At 46.7% G+C, this 19,240-nt stretch overlaps 1 protein-coding gene across 4 annotated transcripts; it reads right to left on the bottom strand.

Annotated features, from left to right (window-relative positions):
- Window positions 1-309: 309 nt before the first annotated feature.
- On the bottom strand, window positions 310-14,011 carry AHCY (adenosylhomocysteinase). 4 transcript variants are annotated; one of them, XM_038572043.1, is made up of 10 exons: window positions 13,857-14,011; window positions 9,023-9,213; window positions 7,809-7,884; window positions 6,054-6,203; window positions 4,896-5,008; window positions 4,230-4,437; window positions 4,051-4,138; window positions 3,834-3,951; window positions 2,866-3,060; window positions 310-1,238 (listed from the first exon to the last, which is right to left on the bottom strand). In XM_038572043.1, the coding sequence occupies exons 1-10, from the start codon at window positions 13,882-13,884 to the stop codon at window positions 1,107-1,109; spliced, it is 1,299 nt and encodes a 432-aa protein (XP_038427971.1). In that variant the 5' UTR covers window positions 13,885-14,011; the 3' UTR covers window positions 310-1,106. The 4 variants fall into 4 exon arrangements, with proteins under 4 accessions (XP_038427971.1, XP_038427973.1, XP_038427974.1 ...); XM_038572045.1 differs by lacking the exon at window positions 13,857-14,011 and adding an exon at window positions 13,569-13,676; XM_038572046.1 differs by lacking the exon at window positions 13,857-14,011 and adding an exon at window positions 13,389-13,554.
- Between the last annotated feature and the right edge of the window lie 5,229 nt (window positions 14,012-19,240).

A 19,240-nucleotide genomic window follows, 5' to 3' on the forward strand; every position in this document is an offset into this window, starting at 1 on the left:
GAATTGAAACACACAAAATATAAGGTAGAGGAAAAAATATGAATAGGGATTATAATGAATATAATGGGCTAAATTCACCTATTAAATGATAGTCTTAGATGAGGTTAAAAAATAGGCTGTTTACAAGAGACATACCTGAAAAGATAGAATTCTCTCACTTTACGCGTTCTTTCAACCCAAGGCTGTGCCTGCAGCCTTTATCAGTCCACACTGCAGACAACCCTTTGTTTTCATCAGCACACAACCATTACTTCTTATTCATGCCATATATTATTGGCTGTGGATTATCTATTTAATAAAGGCTCAAAATTTTTTAGGCACCAAAATTTTTATTTACCCTCCTTCCCACTCTCTTTGAACATTATAAACAATTAAACATTATAAACCAAACTAATCTTTTTGATCCAGGGTTGTGATAAGAACCATCATGTTACAAAGAGGTGGCCAGATCTATGTCTGCTTTTATGATTCTCTGGCCCTTCTCAACCTCAGGCTGTCACTTCTCTTGTCCTTTCTGGCTGTCCCTTAACAGTCTATTCTAACCTCTGTAAAATAGAAACTGAAAGTACTAACCTCATTGTTCTGTGAAACCTCTTCAAAAGAATGCCCAGCACTAAGCCAGGCTCTCTGGGGCATTCAAACTCTCAGAAGTTCCTCCCTTCCTTTTGATATCATTCATTCTCATCTGTCATGGGCTGAGGGACCAGTGAACCAGTAACTAAGAACATGGGTAGAAAGTTCATAGGCCAAGTGAGGGCCTAGATGGTAAAGTGTATGGGCTTTGTGACCACCACTGCTGACTTCCAAACTAAGTAAGGACTGACTGAGTGAGCAGTTCCAAAACCCCTGAGCTCAGGGTTCCTTGCGGGTTTCTCCTATGTACTTCTATTATGACCAGGGCTTGAGAAGGGGCTTCTCCATTCCCTCTGCCACACCTAGAACAGTATGAAGGATGCAGCAAAGGCCAAAGACTAAGTGACCAGCACTGGGGAGTCAGTGGGGGACATTAACAAACCTATCTCAAAGTTGGTGCCATTTGCTCTTGGGGAAGAGAGGTGGGACCCCAGCAAGGCCAGCAGTTATAAGGCAAACAATAAGCCTGGTTCTCAGTAGCGGTAATGATCGGGCTTGAAGGGGCCATCACGGGACAAGCCCAGGTACTGGGCCTGCTTCTCAGTCAGCTTGGTCAGCTTCACATTCAGCTTACCCAGGTGAGCTTCAGCCACTGCTTCATCCAGCTGGAGAGAAACACAGGAAGACCCAGAATCAATGCCATGCTCTGGGACCCCTTACCTGCATCCAGCTACCAATACAGACAATTATTCTGTTGGAGTATCTGTCATGTGTTACATCTTACCTCATCCTATCCTCATAGTCAGCTTCAGTGGATGTGTTGTTTTTGGCTGCCTAGCTTCCCTTTTTCAAGAGGGAACCATACCCACCCCCCAAAGTAGCCCCAATGAAACCATCAACTATATTCCTTCCTCACTCTCCACCAATCCACGCAACTAGCCAAAAGCTTCTCTGGAATTTAACTAAGGATAGAATATATTTTCTATGACAGGTAGAGACAGGGACTCTTCAATTCCTAAAAGGGAGGGAATCTTTTTTTTTTAAGATTTTATTTATTTGAGAGAGAGAGAGAGAGAGAGAGAGCACAAGCACTCTCTTGTGGAGAGAGTGGGGAGAGGGAGAAGCAGGCTCCTTACTGAGCAGGTAGCCTGATATGGGGCTCAATCCCAGGACCCTAGGATCATGACCTGAGCTGAAGGCACACACTTAACTGACTGAGCCACCCAGGTGCTGTCAGGGAGGGAATCTTTTTTTTTTAATTTATTTTTTTTAAGTTTTTTATTTATTTATGATAGTCACAGAGAGAGAGAGGCAGAGACATAGGCAGAGGGAGAAGCAGGCTCCATGCACCGGGAGCCCGATGTGGGATTCGATCCCGGGTCTCCAGGATCGCGCCCTGGGCCAAAGGCAGGCGCCAAACCACTGCGCTACCCAGGGATCAGGGAGGGAATCTTAAACAGGGAAGGTATCCGTCTCAGCTCATAAGTGGCAAGTCTATTTGATAAGTGAAATGAATGTAAAGAAAATAGCCAAGACATAGAAAGATGAATCTTTAGGTCCACTGTCTGACTCTTAGAGTTCTATGTTATATAGCCAAGAGTTCCTTTTTAGATTATAATGGTTGTGATAGTTTTAAAATATATCCTTAAAAGTCTGTCCAAAATTCTTTTTTTTTTTAAGATTTTACTTATTTATTTGACAGAGAGATAGAGAGAGCCAGAGAGCACAGCAGGGGGAATGGCAGAGGGAGAAGGAAAAGCAGGCTCCTCGCTGAGCAGGGAGCCCTATGTGGGGCTCAGTCCCAGGACCCTGGGATCATGACCTGAGCTGAAGGCACACACTTAACTCACTGGGCCACCCAGGTCCCCTTGTCCATAGATTCTTAACACCCTTTCCTTTAAGAGGGAGAGCCTATTCCTTATCTTTGAGTAACTCCCTCTAATGAATAGAATAAAGCAAAAATGATGTTGTGGGACTTGGAGACTAGGTCCTAAAAGGCACTTGCAGCTTCCTCCTTTGCTCTACTCTGGATCACTCATTCTAGGGGAAGGCCAGCTGCCATCTCATCTGGACACTTAAGCAATCCTATGGAGACGGACCCATGTGGTGAGGAATTGAGACCTGCCAACAGCCAACACTGACATGAAGTGAATCTTCCAGCCAGTCAAGCCTTCAGATGACAACAGCCACTCTCTGGGAGTCATTCCCTGCTTTTGGGCCTCCATTTCCTCCTCTGTTAGATGGAATGTTTCTGCCTATGGAGGACCCCTAAGAGGATAGAGATAAACCTACCTTTTTGGGCAGGAAGTGAACCCCAACAGAGTACTTGTCTGGGTGGGTCCACAATTCTATCTGTGCCAGCACTTGATTGGTGAATGAGTTGCTCATCACAAAGCTGGGATGGCCCATAGCACAGCCCAGGTTGACCAGCCGGCCCTCAGCCAACAGGATGATACGGCGCCCATTTTTCAGCCGGTAGCGGTCAACCTGCAATTGAGCAGAGCAATAATGAGGGTTGGCAGGGCACTGTTCCTGCCTCATCCTACCCTCTTGTCCAGCAGGACTTCCTCCCTCCAATAGTGTCTGTGAAGGGCCTAGACCATCTTAGAACAACCTCCAGCATTGCGCCTGGCACTCAAAATTAGTAGGAGCCAATATTTATTTAGCAGCTCTGAGCTACAAACCTCATGGGTCTGCTGTGAGAATTTAATGAGTGGACATGTGTCAAGCACTTGACACATGGTTTGGCAGATAGATACTAAGTACTCATAAGTATTAGCTAATATTATTATTGCCATGTGCCCTGGGCTAAGAGCATACACAATTATATATATACATATAATTATCACATTTGATTCTAATAACAACCCTATGATGTATGTACTACTATTATCCTCATTTCACACATAGAGAAACTGAAGTCTAAAGGGTTAAGTTGCTGCAATTTGAGCCTGGAGGACATTTTGAGGACAAATCCCATATTCTCAATCATCATGCTTAGTAAAAATTGAATGGAGTGGTACTCAACCTAAGCTGCACAGCAGAATCATCTTGAGAGCTTTAAAAAAAAAAAAAAAAAAAATGGAGATGTCCTGATGTCATTCTAAGATTTTGATTTAAGAGGCCTTAAAACCAGGCCTTCCTCCCTCCCATCTCACTGCCCAGGTTGCCAGAGTCTGCTCATCTACCCTCCTTGGTGATCAGTCCACAAACATGTCCCCCGCTGTCTTCCATCTGCCCACGCTGCTGGGCCTACTCACCTGGGGCTTGATGTTCACTTTCTCTACAGCATTTTCATTCAGCCATTTGACGTCAATCTCCACGTCAAAGTGTCCGATGTTACACACAATGGCATCATCTTTCATCTGTTCAAAGTGCCTGTTGGGGAGCGCCAACCCATGGAAAACTGTTAGGGACAAAGAGCGACCCAAGCCTAACCCCTTCCTTGTTCCCTGCAACCCCCAACCTAGCACCTACCGGCCAAGGATGATGTCAACACAGCCTGTGGTGGTGACAAATATATTGCCTTCCTGACAGGCCTCATCCATAGTGGTCACCTCATAGCCTGTGCAGAGATGGTGTCCACAGGTCATCCAGGGTGGCCCTGCCCCTCCTCTGGCCCCAGTGGCTGACAGACAACCCTCGCCCTATCATACCCTCCATGGCAGCCTGCAGTGCATTGATGGGGTCGATCTCCGTGATGATGACGCGGGCCCCAAAACCCCGCAGGGCCTGGGCACAACCTTTGCCCACATCGCCATAGCCTGCTACCACTGCCACCTTGCCTGCAATCATCACATCCGTAGCCCGCTTGATGCCATCTATAAGAGACTCCCGGCAGCCATACAGGTTGTCAAACTTGCTCTGAAAGAAGAGGGGCAAAAGGGTGATGGGGGCAGGCAAGGCCCTGGGGCCTCAGAAACTACTCTCAGCATCTTGGCCTAATCAGCTCCTGTGACTTCTCCCTACCAGCTAATGTGCTCATATGCCCCTTGCTCTGAATCAGCCCAAGACCTTCTCCCTAGCCTTTCTATGCCAGTCTAGAAGGCTTCCTAAGGATTAACTGCTAAGAGAGATTGCCTAAAACCTGCTTCATTTTAAAGCTCTTGGTGCCCAGCTCTAAAACTCACCATAGAGTTCTTTTCCTCTTTAATCTACTTATTACCCTCAGTCGCTTATTACCCCTTACCCACCCCCACCACCACCCCTCAAATGAGGGCTTCAAGTCTCTAGCCTACAGCCTTCCCAGGGGCCCTTCTTCAGAGGCCTACTCCTGAGCACTGGGAATGAACAGCTGAACATGGCACTGCCCCCAGACTCACTTTGGTGACAGAGTCGTTCACATTGATGGCAGGCACCTTCAGCTTCCCGTTGGCCATCATCTTGTATAGATTATGAACCCCTGTTGTGGTCTCTTCAGAAATGCCTCGGATGCCTGGACAAGAGAGAAGGGGATGAGCCTAAGGGGCTGCCCAAGGGGAAAAAGGCAGTGCCTCTGGCATGAGACCCCAAGAGCCTCAGAGAGCCCACACCTCAACTCATCCAAATTCCTTATCTTTGCCCCTGAAAGCTGCTCCTCTTTCTGGGTTCCATCTCTGTGACTGATACCAGTCACCTGATCCTCCAGGCCAGCATGCAAGAGGAGTCACCACCATCACCAGGCCTAAGCACTCCAGCTTGGGCTAGAGCTGGTGCTCTCTCACCAGCAATCTCAAGCTCTTCATGCCTGCTGCCACTGCCCTAGTGGCAGTGCCCAGCACGACCCATCTTCTACACAGGAGCCAGCAGCCATTTTTAATGTGTATATATTTTCAGAGAAATCTTTTTTTAGACTTTATTTATTCATGAGAGACACACAGAGAGAGTCAGAGACATAGGTTCCCTTGAGGAGCCTGATGCAGGACTTGATCCCAGGACCACGGGATCACGACCTGAACCAAAGACAGATGCTCAACCACTGAGCCACGCAGGTGCCCCCAGAGAAATCTTTTTAATATCATCCAATTATTTCTCTTTGCTCTCAGGATCAAGCCAAAATCTCTCTAGCCTGTTAAGTCCTCACACATCTGCCCTTCATTAGGGCTCCAGCCACACCCTGCAATTCTCCCCAGTGAAAAAAGCTGACAAACTGGCTTCCTTTCAGTTTCCTGAATAGTCCATCTTTTCCTGCCTCAGGGCCTTTGTACTCAGTACTCCCTCTACATTCCTCCCCACCCAGATTTAACAAAGCTAATCCCAGCCCTGGCCTTATGCTTGCCCTCAAACCAGACCTTAGCCAGGCCTCCCCACCACAACCTCAGCCCCACATCATCAGAAATCTGGAGTCCAGGCCCCAACATGTCTGTGGGAAACTGCCATCCTCCCATCTTCCACAGAATCTGCTGCTCGAGGCAGTGGAATCTTGCCAGGCTGCTGCTTTCACATGGGCAAGCAGGCCCCATCTAGAACACCTTGCCCACACACCTACCCCACTTACCTACCTGATAGGAGCTGTGGGTACTTGGTGTGGATGAGATTGGTAAGGTCACCTCCGTCATCCAGAATCATGTTGAGGGGTCCATCCTTAAAGTACAGTGTCTGCTCAATGCACCACAGGTACTCCTCATCCGTTTCACCCTTCCAGGCATACACTGGAGGTGGAGTGGGACAGCACATCAGAACCTGGCCCTCCCCACTGGTGCCTGCTCCAGGGAACCACCTGAGCACAGCCAATACAATCTCCTACCAAATTCCCATCCCTAGAAGATTCAGGCAGTGAAAAGAACAGAACTTGGAACCAGATCTGAGTACAAATCCTGGTTCTACATTCACCAGCTGTGTGACTTTGAGCAAATCACTTCCCCTCTGTGAGCCTCAGTTTCTTCATCTCTAATATACAGATTAAGGCCAAGTACGGCCCCCCAGATATAGGTATCTGGAAATAATTATTTCCTTCCCTACTCCCTTCTGTCTGGGCCCCAAAGACTAGGACATCAACCTAAGGACCAGGGCTCCCACCCATGATGCCTACTGCTGGGATGAAGGTGCTACAGGATCAGTGAGCCACACTCAGGTGGACCAGCAGCCAAAGTCCAAGATTAATTTTGCACTGAAGGACTTGAGGGCCCAGCAGTCTCTGTGGTGGGTTGTCCCAGACTGTCTGACCAAAAAATTATTCTGACTGTCTCATGCTCCATCTCGTTTTTTCTATCTCTGAGGCAGGCAATACCATCATCATCATTTACAGATGCCCAGAGAGGGGCTAAGATGTGCCCTGTCACTCAGCATGGGCATTCCAGAACAGCCACCAGAATCCAGGACTCCTGACTGCCAGCCCAGACTGGGACACTGACGCGGGGGGGGGGGGGGGGGGGGCGCTTCCATGAATCTCCTGTGAGCAAATGTAACTGACCAAGCAGGCCCAGCAGCTGCCTCCTCCTCCAAACTATAGCAGACAGTGGTCTTGTAAACAAGGCCTTTCCCAGAAAAGGGTCATGGAGTCAAATAAGGCTGAGGAGTGGGGGACCTGTCTGAGCCCTTCCAAGCCCCCCCCAACCCATTCCCTCCACCTATGGCTGGTTAGAAGGAATGTCCTATTTATTTTATTTTTTTAAGATTTTATTTATTTATTCATGAGAGACAGAGAGAGAGGAGAGACACAGAGGAGAAGCAGGCTCCATTCAGGAAGCCCGACGTGGGACTCGATCCCGGGACTCCAGGATCACACCCTGGGCCAGAGGCAGGTGCCAAACCACTGAGCCACCCAGGGATCCCCAGGAATGTCCTATTTAATCACCATCAGAGCTAACCACTCTCCTCCTCAAGTCCCAGCAGACTGTGCCTGTTTCTTCAGCAGCTTGTGATAAAGTCTCAGCCCCCCAGACTATCAGACCCTAGGGCAATGAACCTCTGAGGCTCTTTTTCTGCCCATATCTCTCCCTGATTCTTTTTGGAAATGACCTACATTCTTCCTTTAAGGAACTTCCTCTCCTCCACATCATATGGCTCCCAATCATAAGATCCCACCCTTCCTGGTTACAGGACTTGAGATGGGCCAGTAAGTGCATTCCACAGGATTTTAGACGACAGTGGAACAAAACAAGTCTTTCCTTCAATCATTAGACTAGAATTCTGCAACCATGACTCCTCTCCCCTGCCATGGGAAAACTTGTCACAGTAGGAGTCAGTGAAGAAAACAAGGAGAAGCAGAGTTCCATCATGTATTCCCATATCCCTCAGCAGCAAACAGGACTCACCTGGAATGCCAGCCTTGGCAATGGCAGCAGCTGCATGGTCCTGGGTAGAGAAGATGTTGCAGCTGGACCACTGCACCTGGAACAAAAAACAAGACAGGGCTACCAGTCATAGACAGCTCAGAAGCACTGGGGTCACTGGAAAGGGATAAAGCAAAGCCCTGGATCGAGAGGGAAGAGGCCCCGCAGGCTCTTCAACCATAGGCTGCGGACAACTGATGAGTAGATAAGAGCCAGAGCATTAACAAAACCCAATTTAGGTTTTAAAACATCACCTGGTACTAAACATGATGTGGAGGTTAAAGGGCTCCACAAGGAAGCAAGGAGACAAGAAGCTGCTGTAAGAGTTCAGACAAAGAAATGCAATGGTGGCAGTGGAGGTGATGATGGGTATATTCTGCAGGTTGAGATGATAGAACTTGCTGTAGGATTAGCTGTCGGGGTGAGGGAGGAAAAGGAGTCAGGGATGACCCCAGGTTCTTGAGCTGAGAAGACTGGAAGGTTGATGTTTCCATTTACTTACATGAGGAAGACTGCAGGAAGAGGAAGGGAACAGGAAATCATGAATTTGAACATGTTGAGGTTGAGCTGTCTATTAGATATCTACGTGGAGTTGACTGACACATCAGCTGCTGGATACATAAGTCTGGAGTTGCAGGGAGAAGTCCAGGCTAATACACATATTTGGGAGTTATACAGACAGTATTTAAAGCCATAAAATCAGACCACTGAGTGCGAATGTTGAAATAAGCATCCAAGGACTGAGCATTGGTGGGATTGTCGGTTGGTATTGGCTGCTCTTCTCTGCCCTGTCTTGGGAAACCATCTTACTCCAAAGTTCCCAGAGAGGTTAGAAGAGCTGCCAGCCATTGGTACTTATAACCTAAGCCGAAACAATGAAAGTACACCATCCTTCTGGCACCATGATTGGTCCATAGCAGGTACATGAACCTGGGAGGGCCAGTGAGAGCCAGTCCTTGGATGATCCAGTGGGACATCAGCGTTGAGGTTTTCCCACCCCGAGCTCCTCAGTTAGAAGGGTGTGAGCTGAAGGAACTCAGGAACTATTGTCCTAGTCAGGTCGAAAATACGCATAAGAATAGTCACCACAAAGGGTGTGGACACTGTCGACAAGCTTGGAGCCCCTGCTGGGCCAAAGGGGCACCACATTGGACTTCCCTGCCCCCACCCCCCACAGAAAATACTGAAGGCCTCACCTCAGCACCCAGGGCTACGAGGGTCTCAATGAGGACAGCTGTCTCCACGGTCATGTGTAGGCAGCCAGCGATGCGGGCACCCTTCAGTGGCTTGGAGGCCGAGTACATCTCCCTCATGCGCATCAGGCCCGGCATCTCATTCTCTGCTATGTCCAGGGCCTTGCGTCCCCAGGAGGCCAGGCTGATGTCAGCTGCAGGGCCAAGATGGATGAGATTGCGTGAGCTGTCTCCTCCCACCAACCGCAAAGCACCACCATTCTCACTCATTCAACAAGGATTTACAGAGCCAGGGCAGTCAAAAAAGACAGACATCGTCCCTGCCTAACCACAGCTTACAGCCTTGTGGGAGAACACGTGTAATCAAAGAATCAACAGGAATGTGAAAATTACAACACAGGTAAATGCCCCTTGAAAATAGCTATCAGCTTATACGTAAGTCCTACTACCCCCCCCTTCCCCCCCCTTTAAGATTTTATTTATTTATTCATGAGAGACACAGAGAGAGAGAGAAAGGGGCAGAGACACAGGTAGAGGGAGAAGCAGGCCCCATGCAGGGAGCCCGATGTGGGACTCCAGGATCACACCCTAAGCTGAAGACAGATGCTTAAATACTAAGTCACCCAGGCGCACCCACTATTGGAAATAGACCCACTACCCTCCCACTACCCTTTCTGATCACCTAGGTTGGTCACCTACCAACCTCATTTCTTAAAGATTTTGGCTTCTGGCGCTCCATCTTCCAAGTCATCATTCTTGGTGACTCCATCACTCATAAATAATATCAAACACGTTGGACTCAACACAGTTGCTTGATCTCCTTCACCACATGAATATGCTGCTTCCCCCTACTCATGTTCCTTTCCACTCAGAGTAAACTCACCTGTATAACGAACACTCTTGGCCTCTCTCTGCCTTAGAGGAAGCCAGAGTGGCTTGTCTGATTGGTGAATTTGGGAGGAATAAAGGGCATGCTCAGTTCAGCTCTCCCTTTGCAAGCAAGCAGCCAGCCAGCCTGCAGGAAGCAAGTTCTTCCACAGAGACCTGCCTTGCTCACCTTGCCTGTACCTGGAGGAACTGCCCAATTTGGCAGTTTGTTAGCAGGATCACTGGACTTCAACACTCATCTCTACCCTCTGGCTTTGATACTATCAATAATGAGTTATGTTTTGGCTTCTACCACCCCAAATGTCTCAAATTTGCCCACATTCTCAGACAGGAAAGAAGAATACTATAATGAGCTCTCTCGCCATCTCATAGTCTTCTAATAATCTCACCCTTTCTGTCTCCCAGCCCACACCAGCCCCATTCCCCAGGTCAGTGGTTGCAAACTTCCACAGTAAGAGTCATCAGGCATACTTGTAAAACTCTCCTAGAAAAAAAGATTCAATAGGTCTAGGATGAGGGCTGGGACTCCTGGTGATTTTAATCTCTCGGGAAATTTAGAACCTGCCAATCATCCAAAGATGTGGTGGGTGAGAGGGAAAGGATTGTAGAGAATTTAATGGTAACAATAAAACTAAGTCAGTCTGCTTCCTACTGTACATCTAAACAATTTCAGAGAAAAAATGAGGGAGGAACTATTGCCACAATGCCTCACCACACATCCCATTGCTATCACCCTCCTACCTCACCCCCACCCATCCACCTCTTTGGAAATCTTGATTTCAAGCAACCAACTCTAGCCATGTCCCATCTTTCTAATCCTCTCCCTCTGGAGCCCCAACTCCAGTAAGGGCAAGGATGGTGAGGTCAGAACCTCTAATGCATTAATCCTACCAATTTCCAGTCTCTCACCACACCACCTTCCTATTCTCAACTTCTTCCACAGTTTAAGATTCCACTGTTCCCTCTGAAAACCTCTTGGCAAAACTCCCACCCTAGTTAAACCCAATCCCCCACTGCACCCAAGCCAGTGAGCCCAGCAGGAGGAAAACCACCACCATATCAAGACCAGAAATCTCATGGGACACCAAGCAATCTTTGTACATTTTCTTAGTAAATTTATTCTCCTTAGGTTGGGGTGCCTGGATAGCTCCAGTTATGTGTCCAACTCTTGATTTCAGTCATGATCTCAGGTTGTGAGATAGAGCCCCACATCGGGCTACATGCTGAGCATGGAGCCTGCTTGACTCTCTCTCCCTCTGTCCCCCACCTCACACTCTCTTGCATACGCTCTCTCAGAAAAAAAAAAAAAAAAATTTACTCTTTTGCTGCTCTGTCCAAACCTCTAACGCCTCTCCTCACCAACTAATGACAATTCACTGAGAAGAATTCAGAACTACGCCACATTTCCTCTGTGCAATCCACTATCCTCCTCCTCTGTAGCTATAGACCAAGCATTTTTGTTACAAGAGAACAGCTCTACTAGGTGGGGCTTGATCCCATGTCCTCTCAACTTTTTTCGGAACTTCACTACTCTGAAACTGTTCTCAAGGTCTCCCAAGATTGGCCTCATCCTACATCTAAAGGTCAATTATCTATCTTTATGTTTCTCCTTGAAGTACTGCTCCCACTAGTTATATCCTCCTTCTGAAACACTTTCTTTTCTTGGCTTCTATGCCTGTCCTTCTGTGGTTTTCTTTCTACCTTCCTGGCTCCTCTTCCTTCAACTGACTCTTATGTTTGGAAACCTTCAGGGTTTCCATCATCTTGCCTCTTACCAGATGAGCTCATCCAGTTCAGCTTGAAATACCTTCCCTACAGCAATTATTCCTATGTTATTTCCAGCCCAAACTTCTCCCCTGAATTTAGGACTCATAAAATCCATCTTATCTACTCAGCATCTCTACTTGGATGCCCAACTGGATCTACTATGTGTCATGTTTGAGCCCTTGGGACTCCTCCTCCCTCCTAAACTTTTACTTCCCCTATCTTCCCTTTTTAGGAAATGAAACCATTTGACCAGCTACTTCAGCCAAAATCTTAAGATTTCTTTATTCTTTTCCCCTTTCACCAACCCTCCCCCTTCCAGCACAAATAGGCTCTCAATCCTGACCAGCTGATCTCTCCACCGTATGATAAGCCCCCACTGATGAGACCTTGACTTAAGCTTTCTGAGCTTCAGTTTCATAGGGACAACTGTCTACTCCAGCTACTTGATAAGCTACTATTTCCACAGAAACTTTACAAGTACTCCGTACTAGTGCCTCAGCTTCTTCCTCTGTATAATGGGATAAAGTCCAATTCCAAAGATTATTTTGTAAACACATGCAAATCACCAAATACGATGCAAACACTCCATAAATACCGATGCCTTTCTCTAGGTTTAATGGTGTCTTGAATTTAAAAACTACTAGCAGGGCAGCCCTGGTGGCTCAGTGGTTTAGCACCTGCCTTTGGCCCAGGGCATGATCCTGGAGACCCGGGATCAAGTCCTAGGTCGGGCTCCCTGCACGGAGCCTGCCTCTGTGTGTGTGTGTGTTTCGAATGAATAAATATAATGTTTTGTTTTTTTTTTTTTTTTTTTTTTTTTTTAATTTTTTTTTTTATTTATTTATGATAGGCACACAGTGAGAGAGAGAGACGCAGAGACACAGGCAGAGGGAGAAGCAGGCTCCATGCACCGGGAGCCTGACGTGGGATTCGATCCCGGGTCTCCAGGATCGCGCCCTGGGCCAAAGGCAGGCGCCAAACCGCTGCGCCACCCAGGGATCCCTCGAATGAATAAATAAAATAAAAACTACTAGCAGCCCGAAGAGATTTGTGCTAAGAGTTCATTGAGTTTGCTCCAACTGTGTCCACTTATACACAGTGGTGAAAATGTGTGCTTAGAGGCCTTCAAGGCCTACATTCTTATCCTGCTCCAACATCTCCCAGCTGTAAGATCTTGAGCAAACTACCTTTACTCCTGTGTCTCTGCATACTCATCATAAAATTAGAAATAGCCCCTTCCCCAAAAAACCGTGAGAATAAAGTGAATTAGTGTAGAATAAAGCTCAGAAGAGGTGCCCATCCCATTGTATACGCCCAATAAATATGAACTGTCCCGACGCCTGGGTGGCTCGGCGGTTGAGCGCCTGCCTTCGGCTCAGGGTGTGATCCTGGAGTCCCGGGATCGAGTCCCACATCGGGCTCCCTGCATGGAGCCTGCTTCTCCCTCTGCCTGTGTCTCTGCCTCTCTCTCTCCTCTCTGTGTATTCTCATGAATAAATAAAATCTTTAAAAAAAGATTAACTGTCATTTTATCAACTTCAATCCATAGGACAGCAGGGATTTTTCTAAGCACTCCAAGTTTTCTCGGAGAGTCTCTGCACGACTGTCCCTGTTGGCCAGGACAGTGACCCCAGAGATTGAGTAACGAGCCCCAAGTCCCTGTGAGTGGACTAGCGCCGGCCCCAGGCTCGCTCTTCAGGCCTCTCCTCCTCACATGCCTTAGCGGCTCCAGCGCCCTCGCCTTCCCTACAGGAGGCCCAGACAGGATTGGGCACTTGTCTGGGTCCACCCAGCTGGCCAAGGGGCCAGTCCAGGCCCAGACCGCAGCATCTTGACCTCCCGGCCCTGCAGGTGCCAGTCCCAGGCCACGGCCAGGTGCACGCTCTCCGCCCACCCCAGCCTCCTCCGTGCGCGACACGCCGCCGGTTAGCTGCTCCGCAGCCCACGCCGTTGCACTGGGCCTCGCACGGCACGCCGGGACTTGTAGTCCACCACCGCCTAAGACGACCGGCTCGCTGCGACGTGAGAACTCCAACCCCCAAACTGCCTCGCGCGGCCAAGATCGCGCCGAGCTAAAGATTCAAGGGGACCAGGAGCGCACCGCGAGGGCCCTGCGGCCGCCTCCCAGACAAGCCCCGGCGCGAGCTGAGCCGACCTGACTAGGTCCACTTCTGGAACTCACCGACTTTGTAGGGCAGTTTGTCCGACATGCTGGCAGCGCTTCCGCACAGAGTGATGGACACCGAAGGGAGCCGGCCTCAGGGGTAGGACCTGACACTGGAAGGGCGGCGCTGGGCAGAGATCTGCACCAGGCGCCGGCGCCTTTAAGTATCTTCCTCTGTCTTGCATATTCATGAGCCCCGTTGGAGCTGAGTGGTCGGGGGCGGGGCCCAACGCCAGGGGGCGGGAGGCTGGAGCCGGAACGGACTTTGATCCCCGCTGGGGGGAAAAAACAATTTTGTCCACACTGGTTCTGGAAGGGAGCTCTGGGAGAGGCCTGAGAGCAAACCTGAGGCCATCTTTCTTTCATTCGTTCAGCCAGGAAATCCAAAGTCAAAACTGAGTGGAACTGCTATTCTAACCAGTTCACTTCCCTGAGCCGCAATTTTCTCATTAATAAAATGGGCTAAATGATAACTTACCAAACGGATTATACATAAAGTTGCAATGTCAGGTACCTAGCACATCCCAGATACTACACACTCCCCTGCAGGTAACCACTATCCTGAGTTTAGGTAAAGTCTCATGCATTTTACTACTTTTACTACATATGTCTACATCGTTAAACTTTTTTTTTTTTCGTTAAACGTTTTATAGAATTCTTCCTATATTTAAGACCTTTATATAAATAGTACCATACTAAAATAAATAAGTAAATAAATAAATAAATAGTACCACTGTACTTAGCCTTCTGAAACTTGCTTTCTTCTGTCAATAAACATTTCTATGAATCGTGTGTAGTTTTAATGTATTTATTTTTGCTTTTACTGCCGGATAGTATTTTATGTGTACATTCCATGTAATTTATCTGTTCTATTGGCTGATGTGCAGGTTATATACAGTCTGTCGCTATTGCATACATGCAGCAATGGGCATTTCTGTACTTGCCTCTTAGTGCACATGTGCAAGTGTCTCTAGGGCAGAAATGTGCCCAGAGGAGGCGTTTCTAGGCTGACATATTTGTAACTTGATTAGATACTGCCAAATTGCTTTCCAAAGTAGTTTTACCATTTACCCTTCCATCAGCAGTATCTGAGAGGGCCTGTTTTTCCTTATCTCTGTGACCACTTGTCTAACAGATTTTTGTTGACCTGTTGGGTGTAAAAAATATATCTCCTTGTGGGTTTTATTTTAAGACTTTATTTATTTGAGACAGAGGAAAAGAGAGAGCATGAGTGGGCTGAGGAACAGAGGGAGAAGCAGGCTCCATGATGAGCAGGGAGGCCAAGGTGGGGCTTGATCCCAAGAGCCCAGGATCATGACCTGAGCCAAAGCAGGTGGTTAACCAACTAAGCCAGCCAAGCGCCCTCTTCGTGTGGCTTCAACTGGCCACCTAAAGACCCTTTAACATCTCTCAAGGAAGGCGCCCCACCCCCACCCCAACTGCATTCCCCCACTCTCCCTACAAGCCCACTCCCCCACCCCCCGCTGCTGTCCATTTTCTTCCTTCTCTTCTCAAACTTTTCAGAGTTGTTCTGTTCTGGATCTGCACTTCCTCACCTCCCACTCAGTTCTCAGCTGTGTGGCCTCTACCCCCAGATCTTGGCTGAAATTTCTACAGCCAAGGTCATCAGGGAACCTGGCCTGAATCCAACAGATGTGCCTCAGCCTGCATTCCCACCTCCCTGCAACATAAATATGCCTTTGGCTTTCTCTTTCCTGCCTCTCCTATCAGTATTTATTCCTGTTCACTCAGTTTCTTCTCTGACCTTAGCAACTTCGCCTTTCTCTAGTGCCTTTAACGGTTGATGTTCCTTTTTCCTCTTTCTCTGCTCCTCCTTCCTCTGCCATTTCACCACTTCTGTTGTGACCATTTCTGTCAAGTTGATCCATGTGTCCATGGATTAAAACACTGCCTTATGCCAGAAGCCACCTGTTTCTCTTCTCAATCACATGCCCCTTCTCCCCACCATGGGAGTTATTGCTACAGTGAATTTTGTCTTTTTTTTTAAGATTTTATTTATTTATTCATGAGAGACAGAGAGGCAGAAACACAGGCAGAGGGAGAAGCAGGCTCTACATGGGAGAGTCCGACATGGAACTCGATGCTGATCCCGGGTCTCCAGAATCATGCCCTGCGCCAAAGGCGGTGCTAAACCGCTCAGCCACCCCGGCTGCCCCTACAGTGAATTTTGTCTTAATCATTCCTTTGCTTTTCTTTTTTTTTTTTTTTTCTTTGCTTTTCTTAATGGGTTTTACTACCTATATTCCTATCTCTAAACAGCAAATTGTTTAGTTTTGACTGGTTTTTGCCTTTGCATAAATGCAGTCATACTGTATATATTCTTCTGCAACTTGCTTTTCTCTCGACATTGTTTTTGAGTCATTCTTGTAGATGATGTTGCTATGGTTCCTTTATTTTCTGTATAATCCATTGTATATATATACCACAATTTACAATTTTTTTAGACTTTATTTGACAGAGAGAGAACACAACTAGGCAGAGTGGCAGGCAGAGAGAGAGGGAGAAGCAGACTCCCCACTGAGCAGGGAGCCCAATGTTGGGCTCAATCCCATGGATCATGACCTGAGCCAAAGGCAGACACTTAACTGACTGCGCCACCCAAGCGCCTCTAATTCATGATATTGTTGATAGGCATTGAGTTGTTGCAGTTTTTTCTACTACAAATAATACTGCTCGAACATTCTTCACTTATGCTCAGGTGCAGCTTAGCTAGGTAATATGAAACAGTTTCCCAAAATGGTCGCATCAGTCTATATTCCTACCAACTTTGGATAAAAATTCTTGTTCTACCCCCTTGCCAGCACATCCTGTTATCAATTTTTATTTTCTGCCAACCTGGTAAGTATGAGATGATCTCTCATTGTGGTTGTAGTTTGGATTTCTGTGACTACTAATGAGGTTGCACACCTATTCACATGTACTCATATGAATCCTGTCTGGTCCCTTCTCTGTAAAAGTTCCACTCATGTCTTTCCCACTTAAAAATAAGTGGTTTGTTTTTCATTTTAAATTAATAGGAATGCTTTGCATGTTCTGAATACTAGTCCTTTACTAACCATATGTGTTGCAGATATCTTCTCCAGGTTTGTGGTTTGTCTTCTCAACCTGTTTAAGTGGAAATTCTTAGTTTTAATGTAGTCAAATTTATCTTTTCCTTTAGAGTTAGTGGGAGTTTTTGTCTTGTTTTAAGAAGTCTATATATCCCAAGGTCATAAAGAATTTCTTCTGGATTGTTTTCCCAAAGTTTTATGATTCAGTTATGTATGTGGTTGGTATGAGATAGGAATTCTCTTTCACTTTTTTCCCACATGAGGGGGATCCCTGGGTGGCTCAGCGGTTTGGTGCCTGCCTTTGGCCCAGGGCGCAATCCTGGAGTCCTAGGATCGTGTCCCATGTCAGGCTCCTGGCATGGAGCCTGCTTCTCCCTCTGCCTGTGTCTCTGCCTTTCTCTCTCTCTCTGTCTATCATAAGTAAATAAATAAATCTTAAAAAAAAAAAAAAAAACCTTTTTTCCCACATGGGTAAGCAGTTGTCCCAGTGCATCTGTCTTTGGCGCAAGGCGTGATCCCAGGGTCCTGGGATCAAGTCCCGCATTGGGCTCCTTGTGAGGAGCCTGCTTCTCCCTCTGCCTATGTCTCTGCTTCTCTCTCTGTCTCTCATGAATAAGTAAATAAAATCTTAAAAAAAAAAAAAAAAAGAATAGTGCATCCTTCCCCCAAGGATGTATAGTGTCATCTTCATCATAGATTAAGTGTCCATACATACATGGTTATTTCTGCACTCTCTATTTTGATGCATTGAACTATGCCAACTCTACCCTGTTTATTTTTTTTTCTCTACCCTGTTTAAAAGACTAAAGCTTTATAGTAAATCTTTTTATTAAGCTGGCTCCTTGCCCAATGTGGGGCTTGACCTCATGACCCTAAGATCAAGGGTTGCATGGACTACCAACTAAGCCAGCCAGAAGCCCCTAAAACTTCATAGTAAATCTTGATATCTGGTAGAGGAAGTCCCCCCACCACCGTGTTCTTATTCAAGAGTATATAATTTGTAAACAGTGATATACACAGAACTTAAGTATTATACAGATGAATCTTGGGATCCCTGGGTGGCGCAGCGGTTTAGCGCCTGCCTTTGGCCCAGGGCGCGATCCTGGAGACCCAGGATCGAATCCCACATCAGGCTCCCGGTGCATGGAGCCTGCTTCTCCCTCTGCCTGTGTCTCTGCCTCTCTCTCTCTCTCTCTGTGACTATCATAAAAAAATAAAAAATTAAAAATTAAAAATTAAAAAAAATTATACAGATGAATCTTGACAAATACATACATCCATGTAATCTATCCCCCAGCAAAATAAAAGAGTATGTATGAGGTTATTTTTTTTTAAGTTCACATGGAAAAAATAAAAATAAAAAAAATAATAATAAAGTTCACATGGGGGATGCCTGGATGGCTCAGTGGTTGAGCGTCTGCCTTCAGCTCAGGGCATGATCCCAGAGTCCCAGGATCAAGTCCACATCAGGCTCCCTGCATGGATCCTGCTTCTCCTCCCTCTACCTATGTCTCTGCCTCTCTCTCTGTGTATCTTGTGAATAAATAAATAAAATCTTTTAAAAAAAATAAATTTCATATGGAGTGGATGTATCACACAGGGTTTTGGGTTTTTTTCCCCATCTTTTCATTATTAGGACTGCCATGAGTTACTTATTAATGCTGAATTCCCTATATATTTTGGATCATTCCCTTGAGGGAAAAAAATCCTAGAATTTAGAGTAAAGTAACTAGATCAAAGGACGTAAGCATTTTAAAGGCTCCTCCTGATTTTATTGCCATATTTTCTAAAAATCATCTGTAGTGTCTGAGTTCATGTTACTGCATGTTTACCAGCATGCATATTATCTTTGTTTTTGTTGTGGGGTTTTTTGTGTGTTTTTCTTTGTTTTGTTTTTTGCTGATGTAGTAGGTGAAAATGATACATTGTTGAAATGTACATTTCTTTACTATTGGAGCAAAAGGTTCCTGGACAAACCTAGCAAGAACATCCCACTGATGGGCAGCCTGGGTGGCTCGGTGGTTTAGCACCGCCTTCAGCCCAGGGCATGATCCTGGAGACCAGGGATCAAGTCCCACTTTGGCCCTGTTGCATGGGGCCTGTTTCTCCCTCTACCTGTGTCTCTGTTGCTCTCTGTGTCTCTCATGAATAAGTAAATAAAATCTTAAAAAAAATTCCACTGAAAGTTTACCACAGTCTATTGATTCTGTGCCATATACTGTGAGATACTTTATTTTCCAGTTTGTTTCTTCAAAATTGATTGCCATTCCCCTTTTACTGTCATACTTCTCTGGTGGAGATAACTTCCACCTGGCCCATTGCCTGTCAAGT

The sequence above is a fragment of the Canis lupus genome, chromosome 24, assembly GCF_011100685.1.
Source record: "Canis lupus familiaris isolate Mischka breed German Shepherd chromosome 24, alternate assembly UU_Cfam_GSD_1.0, whole genome shotgun sequence".
NCBI lineage: Eukaryota > Metazoa > Chordata > Mammalia > Carnivora > Canidae > Canis > Canis lupus.

Excerpts from the sequence above, each read along its gene's own strand:
- AHCY (XM_038572043.1), bottom strand. The coding sequence starts at position 13,884 with ATGTCGGACAAACTGCCCTACAAAGTCG. Across the intron at positions 6,204-7,808 it reads TGCCAAGGCTGGCATTCCAG|TGTATGCCTGGAAGGGTGAA; the intron begins GTGAGTCCTGTT and ends CTCCACCTCCAG. Across the intron at positions 3,061-3,833 it reads AAGTGAACATCAAGCCCCAG|GTTGACCGCTACCGGCTGAA; the intron begins GTGAGTAGGCCC and ends GCTCAATTGCAG.